The sequence below is a fragment of the Diuraphis noxia genome, unplaced genomic scaffold (assembly GCF_037042655.1).
Source record: "Diuraphis noxia isolate RWA-SAM2 unplaced genomic scaffold, SU_Dnox_SAM2 contig0003, whole genome shotgun sequence".
Taxonomy (NCBI): Eukaryota; Metazoa; Arthropoda; class Insecta; order Hemiptera; family Aphididae; genus Diuraphis; species Diuraphis noxia.
Window position 1 is genome coordinate 62715743 of NW_028301713.1, and position 15072 is coordinate 62730814.

The 15072-nt window shown below is 30.5% G+C and overlaps 1 protein-coding gene across 5 annotated transcripts; it reads left to right on the forward strand.

The window, feature by feature from the left end:
• Positions 1-10561: 10561 nt before the first annotated feature.
• LOC107167208 (uncharacterized) lies at positions 10562-12296 on the forward strand. Of its 5 annotated transcripts, none has more exons than XM_015516152.2 (4): positions 10562-10748; positions 11165-11329; positions 11391-11507; positions 11586-12296. In XM_015516152.2, the coding sequence occupies exons 2-4, from the start codon at positions 11180-11182 to the stop codon at positions 12219-12221; spliced, it is 903 nt and encodes a 300-aa protein (XP_015371638.2). In that variant the 5' UTR covers positions 10562-10748; positions 11165-11179; the 3' UTR covers positions 12222-12296. The 5 variants fall into 5 exon arrangements, with proteins under 5 accessions (XP_015371638.2, XP_015371635.2, XP_015371634.2 ...); XM_015516149.2 differs by having other exon boundaries at positions 10563-10822; positions 11388-11507; XM_015516148.2 differs by having other exon boundaries at positions 10564-10748; positions 11388-11507.
• The last annotated feature ends 2776 nt before the right edge of the window (positions 12297-15072 follow it).

The window sequence follows — 15072 nt, forward strand, 5'->3', positions numbered from 1 at the left end:
ACTAACACACACCGCACACATCCACACACGCGCTCAAACACGGACACACACGCACGCACCTGGCACGTACGCCAACTCGTCGCAGAGTGCGCGCGCGCATAGAAGAAGACTCGCGCGCACCCGCACGCGCTTACCGATTCATATGCCTATAATATTATTATTGTGATAAAAACGTTTTTGTGTTGTCCGACCAAACGGCAACGAGGGACGGACCGCGTTGCCAGATTTGGCGCTCGGCGATGTGTGTAAACACGAAAATCGTACGGCCGCCGCCGCATTGGACGACGTCATAGAGGGGACGATAGTATTGTTATTGTAATAGTAGCATATATATATATATATCCATAATTTGCATAATATAGTATAGTAATATTGCTGTGGTAGTAGCAATTGCCAATAGGTTCCGGTGATGGGGGTGGGACACTGGAACGTTCAATGGGTCACACCATCCTCCAGCAAAAGCGATTGTCACGACTCACGAGGTGTTATCACACTATATTTTACCATATTATATTATGTATACATAGTCTTCATATTATTATAATATTGCATTATTACAGTTTATTGAACGATCCATCTATTAACATGCTTTTAAGCGCAACTAGAATTACCTAAATAATGCGATGCGTATCTGGTCGGTCTCGGACGATTTTTGGGACTTAAAAAAAAAAGGACAAAAATCAATACGTTAGTGTAGTGTGTGAACGTTTGGCTGCAAGACGGTTGTCCCTATTAATACAAAGTGCGTGCGCGAGTTCGTACTTTTATATAAAGTGTTCCTGGGGGGATGAATAGTAGATAAATACAATGGATACCTACAGTGGATTAACTTACGTAAACTGAGCACCAGACACTGGGTAACCACGAATCAGGCCAAGACCTGACTCAAAACATCCATTTTATATTTTTAAAAATGCATGTAGACTAGTTCAGAACCATAAAAATAAAAAATACACTAGATTAATTGAAAATTAAATCGTCTATATATACCTACTGGCTACTGTTCACTGTATTACAAAATCTTATTTTAGTATTCTCTAGCCACACGCACCATCAAGGCCTCCCTTCGTGACGTTCCCTTTAAGTTAATATACTACTACCTTTTGGCGGAAGATATTAATACTCTAGCTATTCACATATACTTTAATAATTTATATCACCCGAGACACTGTCCGTACTTCCGTAGTCTTGTACATTGTACACAGTACACTGAAAAATGAAAATACACAAACTCAACCTCAGTTACGCCGAATCCTATGTTAAGGTCTGCCATGGCCTGACATATTTTGTAACTTTATAAGATAGGGCTACTTCATATTTACCACTTTCCTCTCCACTGTACGCAATTTTTCTCGATATTAAGGTATTGGACTTTTTGAAATATTTTTCTCCTTACTAGATTTTTAAGACTGCGGCACCACTGGTCAACCTATAATATCATACATCTCCTCTTATGTTGGGCGATATTTCCGATAGTTTCTCTCTCAGCGTTATATTATTACTTTCCTATTATCTACGATATGAATTTTTTACATTATTCCAATGTACCTATGTGCGTATGTGTATACAATAATATTATATTGGTCATCGACTTTACGATCGGTGTAGACTTTATGAACACGCGTTATGTGTTTGATGCTTTTCTAACTTTTTATTATGTTATAACCTGTTGACTCTCTCTCCTTCCACCATAAAAGTCAAATGACGTTTATCAGAATAATCAAAAATCGTCATATTCTCCTATATGCCACATAGATCAGCGGTTCTTAGCCTGTGCTCCGCGATACTCATATCGGAGGTCCGTGGCAACTTCAACACAACCTAACATAAATCAATACGTGACATAATAGTGCATTATTAGATATTACAATACCTATTTTTAATTCTTATTTTTTTTTTCATATAAAATACATCTTATATTGTAAAATATAAACCTATGTCTACTTCCTATGTACTTCCTAACCTAACCAATAGCCTAAAGGATTTTCTTGTGAAACAATTTTCAATGTAAATTTTAATCACGAAGCCCTGGATAAGTGCCCCGCGTTGCCATCCCCTTAACGACAGCCCTGAATATAATTTTTTGAAAACATGAGATTTTCTTTAAAAAAAGTAGGTATTCAACAAAAAAATGGGGGGGAGGTCCGTGTTCAAAAAAAGGTTAAGAACCTCTGAAATAGGTCATATATAACCATATACATATATTGATTTTGTAATATTCTAAAATCAATGGTCAAAAGCCAATAGGAACGTTTACTGAGTTTCGCTCTTCGTTAATGATTATACGAACGAATGATGAATTGATGACTGATACATTGATACCATCACGTTGCAAATTTGAAATAAATCGTAAAATAAGTAATCATCGTGACCAAATTTAAATTCTTTAATTGAATTAGTCACTGTATATGACGTATCCGATTTAATAATATTTATATACGAAACATAACATATATCGATTATAGGATAGTAGCAGTTTTGACTAACTCTAACTTCCATAAGGAAGTGGATGAGAGTTGAATTTAGAACAATAATACAGAACAACAGAACAATATTTAAAAAAAAATTGTTTACATCATCTAACCTAAGATTGTTGGCAGACTTCAAATTTCAATATTAGGCGCAACTAGGGGGGTGCTTGGGGGTGCTTCAGCGCCCCCAGATCAAAAACACCAAAAATGGAAAAATCATATGAAAAATTTTTTTTTGTTTTACGTAAGGTTGTTTAAATATTGAATGCCTGTTTCATCTACATAATTTTAGCGCCCCCAGTGTTTGGCCTCTAGTTGCGCCTATGATTTCAATACGTATTAAAAATAAGCCAACCAAGTCCTAAGATCACCTTCTTCTTAAAACAACTGGATTAGCATGATGAAGACAGACGAATTACTGTATATAGTGCTATTATAGCAGAACAATATACCTATTTTATGCCATTCACCCATTCACTTGCGCAACTATTGGGAGATATTATAGAAGGATCTTTGCATAAATTTAGTTTACTTCGTTTTTTTAGACCCAACTATTATAATAATAGTGGAATATCATACATTTTAGTTAAAAACCATTATAAAAATTATAATATATTTACCGAAAGGAAAAATTAAAACTAATTTGATCATAATATTAATTCGTTGAAAATTATTACATACTACTCTCTCGTATAATTGATAAACGAATAGCACAAATAAGGTGCATTTACTGCGTTTTGGTGAAGACGCACCTCTAAGACACAAATTTAAATATTATGGAGAATTGGATTGCTTGTGAGCTATTATCATAATTAAATGGTTACATCAAAATTCAAAAGGCTCTACAAACAAAAAGTATGTTATATACAATATTAAATTCTGCGGTGGACTGTGTAGGCCCATTAGTTTTATATTATCGTTTCTATATCGACGAAATCTTAATATACCTACCTATTAATAAAAATGAATATTATATTATTATATATTCTGTTTTTATTATTAATATTCAGTATGTCTGTGTGAAAAGTGTTCAATTATTGATAATTTTAAATTTTAACTATTAAGATTGTAAAATGTTTACCATTGGTGTTAGTACTCGTAAATACTAGTAAAAATGCTGAAGTTCAAATTCAAAGCATTTTTTTACTTACCCTGCTAGATATGATGACAAAAAAAAATTAAAAAGTAACATGATAATAATTGTAAAATCAATATATAGAATTAAAAGTTTATGCTATTTTTTTAAATAGAATTAGCTTTATACTTTCATAGTGTCATCTTTGATCATCAATTATAAATATTATTATATATTTCATAATCGATGGTTTTATACATCTGCATGTTATAATATTAATTACACTCGTCAGTTACCTATTGTATTTTATCATTTATCCTAATGTTAGGTACATCCATACTACATTTTATTATACATAATATATTATATTAAGCTAAAACTAAAGTAATTAACATTTTCATTTAATTTTTTAATAGCTTAGCCATTTTCCCGTTTATTCAGTCAAGTTCAATTCCGATACTACTGTAGACGTATGAAAACTCCTGACCGTTTATTTTAAAATATATTGTTGTCTCGGCTAGTCAATTTTAATATTTTGTATGCAGTTTAGAATATTTAGAATAAGTCGGTTTTCCAGTCCTCACTTGATTTAATATTTTAAGTAGGTACTGGTACTGGTCACTGGAGGACAGAGTGGCGAGCGGACTTTGGCGTCGGTTCTAAAATGCAAATCAAAAACAATACGTGAATCCATGTTACTATGTTAGTGTATATAGTACCTACTACATACCTATGTCAAATCGTCTAAAGTATATATTATGAACAAATGCCGATTGCGAACGACAAAAATTAAATTATAATATATTCCCATAATATTGTAACTTAGTTAACGACTTGTATAAAAATAATAAATAGTTTTATTTTTAATATATTGAATTATGTACACGTGTTTTTATAAATTATTATTATTTTACATTTACCAGTATTTTCGTTGAGAATCCAAGGTGTGTGTAGTGTGTACAGTACTTATACATCTGTACATGCAGTTTACTAGTTTACTCGCATTATTTGTTTTGTATACATTATAAACTATTGCTAAACTATATATATAATAATTTGCAATGACATATTTTTGCATAAGAACGATTTGGAAAAAAAAAATAATATGATATTTTATGACGTACCACATTAATAATAAATATGTAGTTATGCGTGCTGTAAGCGCGTGACCAAGCTAACCGCAACAGTGGCACTACGTTATCAGGTGTACGCCTCTATTTCTACTTTTTAGTGATCCAGACATGCAAGAATATTATTATATATAATGAGGGCTCGCGGGCAACGGTCGTAAAATTTTTAGAAAATTTATTCCTAGTATTATAGTATTGGTATTTGCTACTAATTATAATAATATTATAAAGTATTACAACGGACCACGTCATATAATATTTTTGTAAAAATGTAATACAGCAATACAAATACATTACATAATAAGTCTCCCGTCTCCGGTCTCCGGTCTTCCTACTCTGATAACCCTAAACTCTAAAGGCCAAATAAAAATAATTAATTCTCGCCAGCGCACGTGTTTGTTATCTATTTTTTTTTTTTTCTGTATGTGTCGAATTTAGATTTTTAAAAAGCACGCATGCGTTAATGTCATACTTATAATGATTATGGTTAATGATTATATACGCAGTATATACACACCTGATAATATACAATTATTACAGTACCTACTAGAGATTAATATTTTTATTTTTCCACTCTTAGTCGATTATAGATAACAGACAACAGTGTAATTTATATAAATCATAAACATATTTTTTTAAATTCACGTTGATGATTAAGAATTACAATTATCATTAATTGTTATTTATTATTGTTTAATTGTGTGTTGGTCCTACTATTAGTAGTTAGTTAATCCGCAATCGTCATATTCTAGATCTGAACAACCAAATTATTTGGTTTTATTGTTTAAATTTTTACTATTTATCATTTCAATTTTCATGAAATAGATACAGATGGTTTATTTTTAGTGAATTTGAGTGACTTACCATACAACATAACAGCTGGGCCAAATGCCCTAATCGATAAGTTTCCATCAATTGGCCAATGTTACATTATTAAGAAAATAACCATTCGTAGGTAATTAGTAATTACTAATTACAAATGGTATATATTTTTTCTCGAATTCTGTTAATCGTGAATAATAAATAATAATATATGACCATGGCTAAAATACACTTTATCAACCCCCTCACGATATTCAATTTTTTTTATGCTTAAAACGATGGTGTAAATTTTTTTTACCGGAAGCTATTATTTTAGAAGTTATATAGCCTTCCAAAGTTTGCTATTTTACGTTTATACGCATGGACTCAACACTACTTTATTGCCACGCGCAACGCATACCTATGATTTTTTTTTTATAAATAATATGATGTTTTTGAAGCCGGCCAGAATAGTAACCCGTTTAGTAAGCTTAGGTAGGTTTATTCATTTAATATTTTAGCCACGGGGGTGGTTGATAGATGAGCGTAAAAAACAAATCGTTTCAAAAATTAAAAGACGTGAGGGGTTGGTAAAGTGCATTTGTGCCATGATTATATAATATTATGTATCATAAGAATTTCGCTGCTCATTTGAGCACGTGTTCAAGATTTACATTCGTTCAATGGTATATATAATAGAGCACGAAGCACATACGTCGCGATTGCAGACTACTAAAATATAATACATAATAAAATAATGCATAAGATAACATAAATGATATTATTATATTTACCTATATCTAAGTATCTGACTATCTGTTATTAATAAATAATAATATATTCATAAAATACATCATATAGTAAGTTGGTATACAATATTTTTTTTATACTTACTTAATTTTTATTTGTATTTCCGAAGGATAATAAAAGATTATTTCATCAGGTAACACTTGCATAGTCCAGCAGTAAAATATAGTGTTGTACATATAGATATATATATTAAATAGGTACCTAATAGTTAATATGTACTTTCAAACGCAAACCACATACAATATATAACTAGGTATTACATATTGTATTACCTATTAGTAAGTAGTAGGTAACGTGTCTGAAAATGTTTTCGATATATTTCCAGTTAGCTATTCATCGGTCGTCGTCACGTTTTTTGCCATCAATCAAAAGATTTTACTGTGCAATTGACAGGTAGTCCTCGACGGTGGTAACCTGTGTTGTAAATAGCTTAAACTTAATGTTATACACTTGTACCTAAACTTTCCTACGACCAATATTTTAAGTCGAAACACGGTGAATACTCCAGCTACGGACAGGCGGAGTGTAGGCAATGTGTATACACTTACGTGTTACATGCGTACATGCATATTACGACACGCGGCGTATTTAAATAATTTAGGCGCGAGCTCGACATTGATGAACGGGTGTGGTGACTGTGCTTGGTTGGCTGGAAAAGGGGTTAAATCTCGTCGATCTATTGATCGCGTTACTTGCGTTGGCAATATTGTTTGAAAAGGGTCACGATTTATATCGATCAGGTACAAAATCTTCAATCGAATTACGAGACCGCCATAATGACATTTATATTCTATCCAACATTAATATGTTTAAAAGAAATCCAATTAGGTTTTATCCACGTGATGGACACCGGGGATCCTGAAAAACGATTAAGAGATAAAATTGCCAAATATTTATTTTTGTTAGACTTATACACTTAGGATAAAAATGTTGTTTACAAATATGCTAGTCTAAAGTCTTATAATGTCATCATTGTTTTTTGAAACAATTTGTGTCCATTCGTTCCAGTATTCCAGAGGTTAATACATACCTGTATGGGGATTAAAATACGGAAAACTTTTTGTCTTTATTCGGCTTGTGATTTTCACAGTCAACATTATAGCAGGTATTTACAATTTTAATAATAATGTATGCGCAGTTATTGTAAACAGCATATTTTATATTATTCGGAAAATGAATCTCAAACGTTTGAATTACGTTTGGCAAAAAGGGTACTTGAATCAAAATTAATCATTATTTTTTTTTCGTAACCAGATATTGTTTTGAAATGTTCATATTTTTAAGAGTAACTTTGAAAACTGTCTCTTCAGCAGTCCTGTCTCTTTTTAAATGTACTCGCATATTTATGGTCAAAGAAATTTTTTCTACTAGAGGCCACAAATATGAAGACTTGATGCAGGCAGCAATTTCATTAGCACGAGTTCCTCTTGGCTCTTGATACGACTGGTAGAGTTTGTCGAAAAATTCCAGCCAGCAGTACCGTGACTCCTCCCATCAATAAATTCGAATTTTTCCTTTAGACAGTTGTTTAAAGCTTCAAATCCTTTCTTAGGAGACATTGGACTTTCATCCCAAACTATATATGATCTGTCATAGTGTCGAACGTCCGTCAGTACATCTTGGGATTGTTCATGCATATATATATCGTGGATCTCCTATAAAAGATGATGGCAACACAACTAATGTTTCAAGTTGATCTGCTTCAGCATCTTGTCTTCCAACGGCATATTTTAAATGAATATATTTATCTGTTCTAAGCTTTTTTTGATAATTTCTGATAAAATTAAATTTTTCAGTCTCTATTTTTATGTACATATCTCCTAAATATTGGTTTAACAATGGTCCATAACGAAGCAAATGATTATCTAGTTGTTTTCTAACCATAATTCTGTATGAATAAAAGTCAAAAGCTGATATACAGTTTTATCCTTGAGGGGAAATTTTTTATTTGCTTCCTTTTGAGTATTACGAGTATATATTATCTTTACATATTATATAGATTTATGAAATTGAACACCTAAACTCTAAAGCATGAACCCCACAGTTTAAAAACTACGATTTTTGTGATACTACTGCATTTAGGGAGTTTAAGACAAGCTCACTATATTCAAAAATGATAGTTATGTCATATAAAATATAACTTTACACTTAAATGATTTCCAACGTAAAATATATTTGAAAATATGACTATATTTACTTTGTGGTAGTATATTAAATTTTGTATTGATTAAACTAATTGAAGTCAAAATTCTAGTCTGCCTTATTTTTGTTTAGACATTTTACGTTAAATGCATAAAAACTACTTTTGTGTTGAATGCAAAACAGTAATATTACAGAATTATAACGGTATTAGCTATAGTTAGTTAGTTATTAGTATTAGTTTGTGTTCACATTGCAGCCATAATATTGCATTAAATGTTTTCTAGTTTCAATAAAGCATTCTAAAATATAAACAATAATATATGTGTTTTTCTAACTGATTACATAAATATAGTCGCTTATAAAAAAATAATTAAAAAAACAGCACAAGTATGAATTTAGGGTTTATAGTGAGAGGGTACCGATTTAATAAAATTTTAGGTCATATTATAAAACATGGTTGTACATATGTTTATACTGTATTTATTATTATAGACTATAGTCAAGGTGTATAATGTATCTATAACCTTGATTATAGTATTAATTCAAAGTTACATTGAATAACAAGTTACATATAAGTTTAATAAGTTACATTGAAATTTATAGATAGATCCATAGATGTCAGGTTTTCGGATCCTATATAGTTATTATTTTTTTTATAAAAAAATTTATATTATAAAATATTATAAAATATTGTTTTTGAACATAAAATATTAATTTTTGCATGGGAGCTGGAGAGTCGCGACTCGCGACTTAAGATCCAAAGAGCCACATGTGGCTCGAGAGCCGCAGGTTGCCGAACCCTGCCATAGATAATGAAAATATGGATAGGACAAAACGGTCTTATCAGTAGGAATTAAGGCCAAATAAGTATAGTGTATACCTATATTGAGTATCAACTATCAATATAAAAGCATTGATAAAAGGGCCCCAATTGCCTCTCCTCCGGGAACGCGGCCCCAAATATATTTTATATAGGGTTCGGGGATGAACATTAATGCTGGCCACGGATTAATATACTGGATACGCAACGATGCATTTTATCACTGCTTTTTTTGAGTCATTGTCCTTCTTCGACTGCGGCATGACACCTAGCGCTAATGAATGAAAATATGAACTAAGACAGTTTCACCACATGATAATTACTTATTATTGTATACCATAATATTGTATCAATATTACATTATTACATTATTCCATATTTATATTAATTATATTTTAATTTAAAAGTTAAAATTACATTCTTGTAAATTCTTCTAAATTCATTCTTCTAAATTACATATCTTGAGATATGTTAAAAGTAAAATTAATGAAATATAAAGTAATATAAAAATATACAGACTTTAATTCAATTATATAGTTAGGCAATACTTAATAGATTTATTCAAATTAGTAGTCATAGATGCATAAATCTTATAAATTGTAATGTTTAATCAATACTTACCGAGTACTTATTAGTCCCTTGTCCTGACACCCAGGTGTCAATTATATCTTCTTTAAGAAAGTGATCACCACAAATCCTTGACCTTTTATTTAAAGTCTTACCAATTACTCTTTCCCATTTTTCATGGGAGGCTATTGGAACACTAAACCTAGATTTAGAATTTCCTAAACAATTTTCAATGCAACATTTATCTAACCGAGGCGGCATGTTGATAGAAAATAATATATATTAGAATAAAAAATATTGGTCAGTTGCCTATTGCATAATATTATCTTTGATTTATTAGGTTATATTGTTAACACAGATTCAATTAAAATATAATCTCAAACCTTTGTGATTATTAATATATTAATCCATGATGATTATTATTATATTATGCTAATAGAGCTTACACAATACAGACTTTTTTTATAATATAATATATTACTATATATTTTCATGTGATAAAATCACGAATTAAAAATACGCGGGAATTAGTTTGTAAATACTACACACGATCGCGCTAGGAATCTTACCGCAACGTGAGAAGGTCAGTGCTTCACTTATCACAGGTTCGTTGCGTATCCAGTATATTAATCCGTGATGCTGGCGTAGCCTATCTATATCTTTATTATCTATGGTAATACTAATTACTTATCATCAGTTATCAGTATAATATCACTGAATATTACTCTATGATAAAATTATCAAATATTTATTATTTACTGATTTATTCCATTAATAATAATTTATTAATATTTAGGAATTTAGGATTTTATTAATTGTAATTTATATCATTTAATTAATATTTTATTGTTATACTAAATCATGATTCGTGGTGCTATGTGCTATGTACTATAGTGCTAACTACTGTCAACCAGTAGTATAAAACAGTATAGGTAGGTTATAGTTTATATTTAATATTTATTGTGAAATTATCATATCAATAAACATCACACATCACACCACCCCGGTAAATATTATTAAAATATTAAACGACTAACGGTCTATTAATGTTAGTTATTATTGCTATCTCCTAGTTCTTTCCTTCTAATTTGTCGATATTTTCAATTTTCACGAAAACTTTACTTGAACACTCGTTACTATTCACTATAATTGTAAATATTAAAACTTGAACTAAACTTTGAAGTGCATTGCAATTTAAAGAAGTTCATAAATCATAACTGTGATTTTTATGCCTTACCACATTAATTATTACATTTATGAATACGAATAATAGAAGTATTTCTTAAGTCATTAAAATATCTATATTGATAATATTATGTTTAAAAATGTTAAATAAAAAAATTTTCAGGCAAGCCAAGTATCAATGACATTGCCGAAAAAAGTTATGTGGCGTATTCAATGCTCAAAAATTACTTCTACCATGAGCAAAAGATCTATGTCCAAAGCGATGATGCAGCTCTTACACTATCAATCTTTAAAAGTTTCAAACACAAATAAATTGAGAAACATCAAGGTTTGTATAAAATCTGTATGAGATTTAATATTAAATAATTTAAACAAATCATTTTTAGAAGATTGCTCAAAAAAGTTACAAGTCTACCCCCACGAGCAATGAAAGCATGACCGCAGAGATTTGTTTACCATGTCAATCAGTAAATGTTTCAAATACAAAGTATTCTAGTGACACACGAGTCTGTATTAAATCATAACGAGTATTATATCCATGCATCTAATGTAATTTCTAACAATTTAAAATAAATAATCTATAGATTGCAAGCCAAGTAGAAATCATACCGATGCCAGTGAAAGTGATAGATTGTGGGACCACTACTATTAGTAAAAAATATATTATGGATGATAAGGTTGTCTGCAGCGAAGCTTTTGGAACTACCACTGTACCTATTGATGAAAAATATGAAACTTTAGTTCACAATATTAGAGCCAAAGTTGGTCCGTATGTTTGCCAAATTTGTCATAAATATTTTAAACATATTAATAGCTTGGACGAGCACAATAAAAGACACAAGCCAAATGGAAACGAAATACCAGTGGATGTAAATCGGCCACACGTGTGTGACATTTGCGGGCTGTCATTTAAGAAGATATACACCCTAACTGTGCACTATAGGATGCATACTGGACATAAACCATTTACATGCAATGTCTGCAACGAAAAGTTTACATGTTCGTCAAACCGGTCAGTACACATGAGAACACACACAGGATATCGGCCATATGTTTGCAATAGTTGTGGATATGCGTTTAATCAATCGCACGTGCTGACCGAACACATGAGGCTACACACTGGTGAAAGGCCATACAAATGTGGTATGTGCAAGTCAGCATTTGTTTCCAGTGGATTACTTAGAAAACACATCATACGAAAACATAACAAACACGCCTAACTTTCATAAATTATATAACTACTCATTACATTGGTAAAACCGATACAAATAAAGAAACCTGACCTAAAATAAAAATGTTTTTTGTAATCATCCTAAGGCCAGATCCTGTTGTTTATAAATTGCAGGCAATAACAAATTTTGAATTGTCTAAGATGATATATTATAATTATGGCCTAGGTTTCAGGACATATTGTAATAATAAACTTTCAAACATTTTTATTCTACAATCTAATTTGTCCCATGAATGATATAAGCAATTTTTACTTTTTATTGTTTATATTATTGATAGAATATTAGATAATACAAGTTGTAAACATAGATATAATACATGTCTATGGCTGTAAGAACAGTTATTATGGATGTGTACAAGTTAAAATTATATTTATTGGTTTATTATATTATTGGATAAAACCATGGTGAAACCATTCATGTATATGTACAAAATGTACATTGAAATTAAATTTATGTTTTAATATTATTAATTTTATGTATTTGTTTAATCAATAATCTTTATTAATACTTAATTATTACCTCAGTCTTTGGAACTTGAAATTGGCAAGGTATTTGCTTCTCTTGTTGGGTTGGAAAATTCCATTTCAATATATGAAAATAAAACAATGTCAAACTTCACCAAGTTTAGTTCTAGAACCATTGAAGGTGCTACAAAAAAAGGGATTAAAACAGCACATAAATCCAACTTTGGAATATGCTGCTTTAGATTATAGATGTGTAAGAAGTGGAGAGTACTTAACTCAGTCAACAGGTCTTCGGCTACAACAAAGTTATAAATAAATTGTTGTTTATAATTTATGTAATTAAATGTTTAAATCATCTTGGTATTGATATTTATTCCAGTTCTTTCTGTTCAAATTGCCCTGTGATAATGACTATAAGACCCAATGATTGTGGAGAAAAATTACTCATAACTAGTTTTATTAGTGAACATAGAACCACCTTTACAAGAACCATTAATATATGTAGCAAGGTAAACAGTTAACTAATTTATAACAGAAATTGTAAATAAATATAAGTATAATAAAACAAATATTTAGTTTAGGCAATGTATGATCACTATCCTACACAAAGACGATTAGATACTGATTGTAAAATTATGGTATCAAAATTAGTCAAAATGAAAGTAAATAAAAAGATTTTACAAAATGATTAGATGAAGACTCACAACAAAATTAACTTTAAAAGACATTCATAATTTTATCATATCAAAGTCTCCAGCATCAGATGCATTAAAAGTTTTGGCAACTAATTACGAAGGAACTAACACCACCTTAAATATTTAATAAAATGAAAAAATGAGCTCAAAGCCATTTTTTTTCAGTACAAAGAAATGCAAAGAATATTTTCTTTGTGTCCCGAGGTATTGTTTGTTGTTTGTTGATGCAATATATAAAGTCAATAAAGAATGCCTCTCTACGTTTTTTAGGTATTTATCTTAACATTTAACAATTTATAACCAACTGTTATATTATATTCAATATACTTTTTTTGTTTCCTTCAACATGACTATAGTGATTGAAAGTAACTGTCTCAGTGAATTTGTTGGATTTTGTCTCCTCACTAGTGAATACAAGGAAAATGTATCAGACATGCCAACAACATTTAAAAAACGTAATTCTGACTGGACAAATATCAATTGTATAATGGCGGACAAGGATTTACAGAAAGAAATGTATTTAAGCAACAGTTTCCGGAATCACAAATATTAATTTATATTTTTCATTGTTTGAGGTCAATGTCATGTGAAAAAATGAAAATTAACACCGTTAAGAAGTATTTTATGATCTAAATGCATTAACTTATGTAGAAAAATGACTGATGTGCTTGGAAATGATACAAAGCATTGTGTACTCTAAAAATGCAGAATATTATAATTCATGAGGAACTTGAAGGTACAGACACATTGACAGTGCCCAACATTATGGTGCAAAACTGTATTGATATTGTTACTGTGAGCACAAAAAAAAACATATTTATAACCAGCACAAAAAATTTGTTACATGCATATAAAATGATTGGCTTCTTTTGCTTCTGAGGTTTCTGGAACTGAGTTTCAAGAAAAATCAAGAAGTTGAACTTACAAACATAGGTAGGGTCAGTGGCGTACACTGTGGGGGGGTCAGGGGTGTCGACTGACACCCCTCAGAGAATTGTTGGGTGACTGGGTGAGTGTGACTGGTTCTGGGTGAATTCGGATGTTATTTTGATAAATATTTGTTTAATTTAATATAAATTGTTTAAAGAGTATAAACTCAGATTTTACTTGTGGGTTGGGTGGGACCGCGAGATATATATTTTTGACACCCTTGTGAAAAATCTACTGTGCCGCACAGTCTGTGCGCCACTGGGTAGGGTTGTTAAAATGTTCCTTTTTTAATATATAACATATATATTTTACTCTTTAGATGGATTTTTAAATGACAGTCAAATGTCAAAAACAGTTGAAGTCTTGATGTGGATGCAAATATAATTGAAACCAGAACTTCCAGAACTCAAGAGTTGGTACTGACTACTGAATGAGCCTTAAAGATCTGTAGGAACTAAATGATCCTCAGGACTCCGTCTTCAATTAGTTACCATTTTTATATATAATTAAATATAGTAGACGAAAAAAAAAAAATTTTGAGCGTAGGTCGGGAATCTAGGAAAAATGTTTTAAAATAAAACCTACTGATTTTACGCATTGTGTATACTGTAAATTGTGTTAGTTGTTTCCATTGACCATCAGAGATTAAAATAACTTAAAAAACAATATTTTGATAATTTATCAATATATTACCAATCAATAAATTATGATTTAAAAATCAGAAGTTTTAGTATAACCAGTATTGTAAAA

What these genes read in the sequence shown, in the direction of transcription:
- LOC107167208 (XM_015516149.2), top strand. Translation starts at nt 11,180, where the DNA reads ATGACATTGCCGAAAAAAGTTATGTGGCGTATTCAATGCTCAAAAATT. An exon ending in ATAAATTGAGAAACATCAAG is followed by an intron (nt 11,330 to 11,387) that starts GTTTGTATAAAA and finishes AATCATTTTTAG; the next exon opens with AAGATTGCTCAAAAAAGTTA. An exon ending in AGTATTCTAGTGACACACGA is followed by an intron (nt 11,508 to 11,585) that starts GTCTGTATTAAA and finishes AATAATCTATAG; the next exon opens with ATTGCAAGCCAAGTAGAAAT.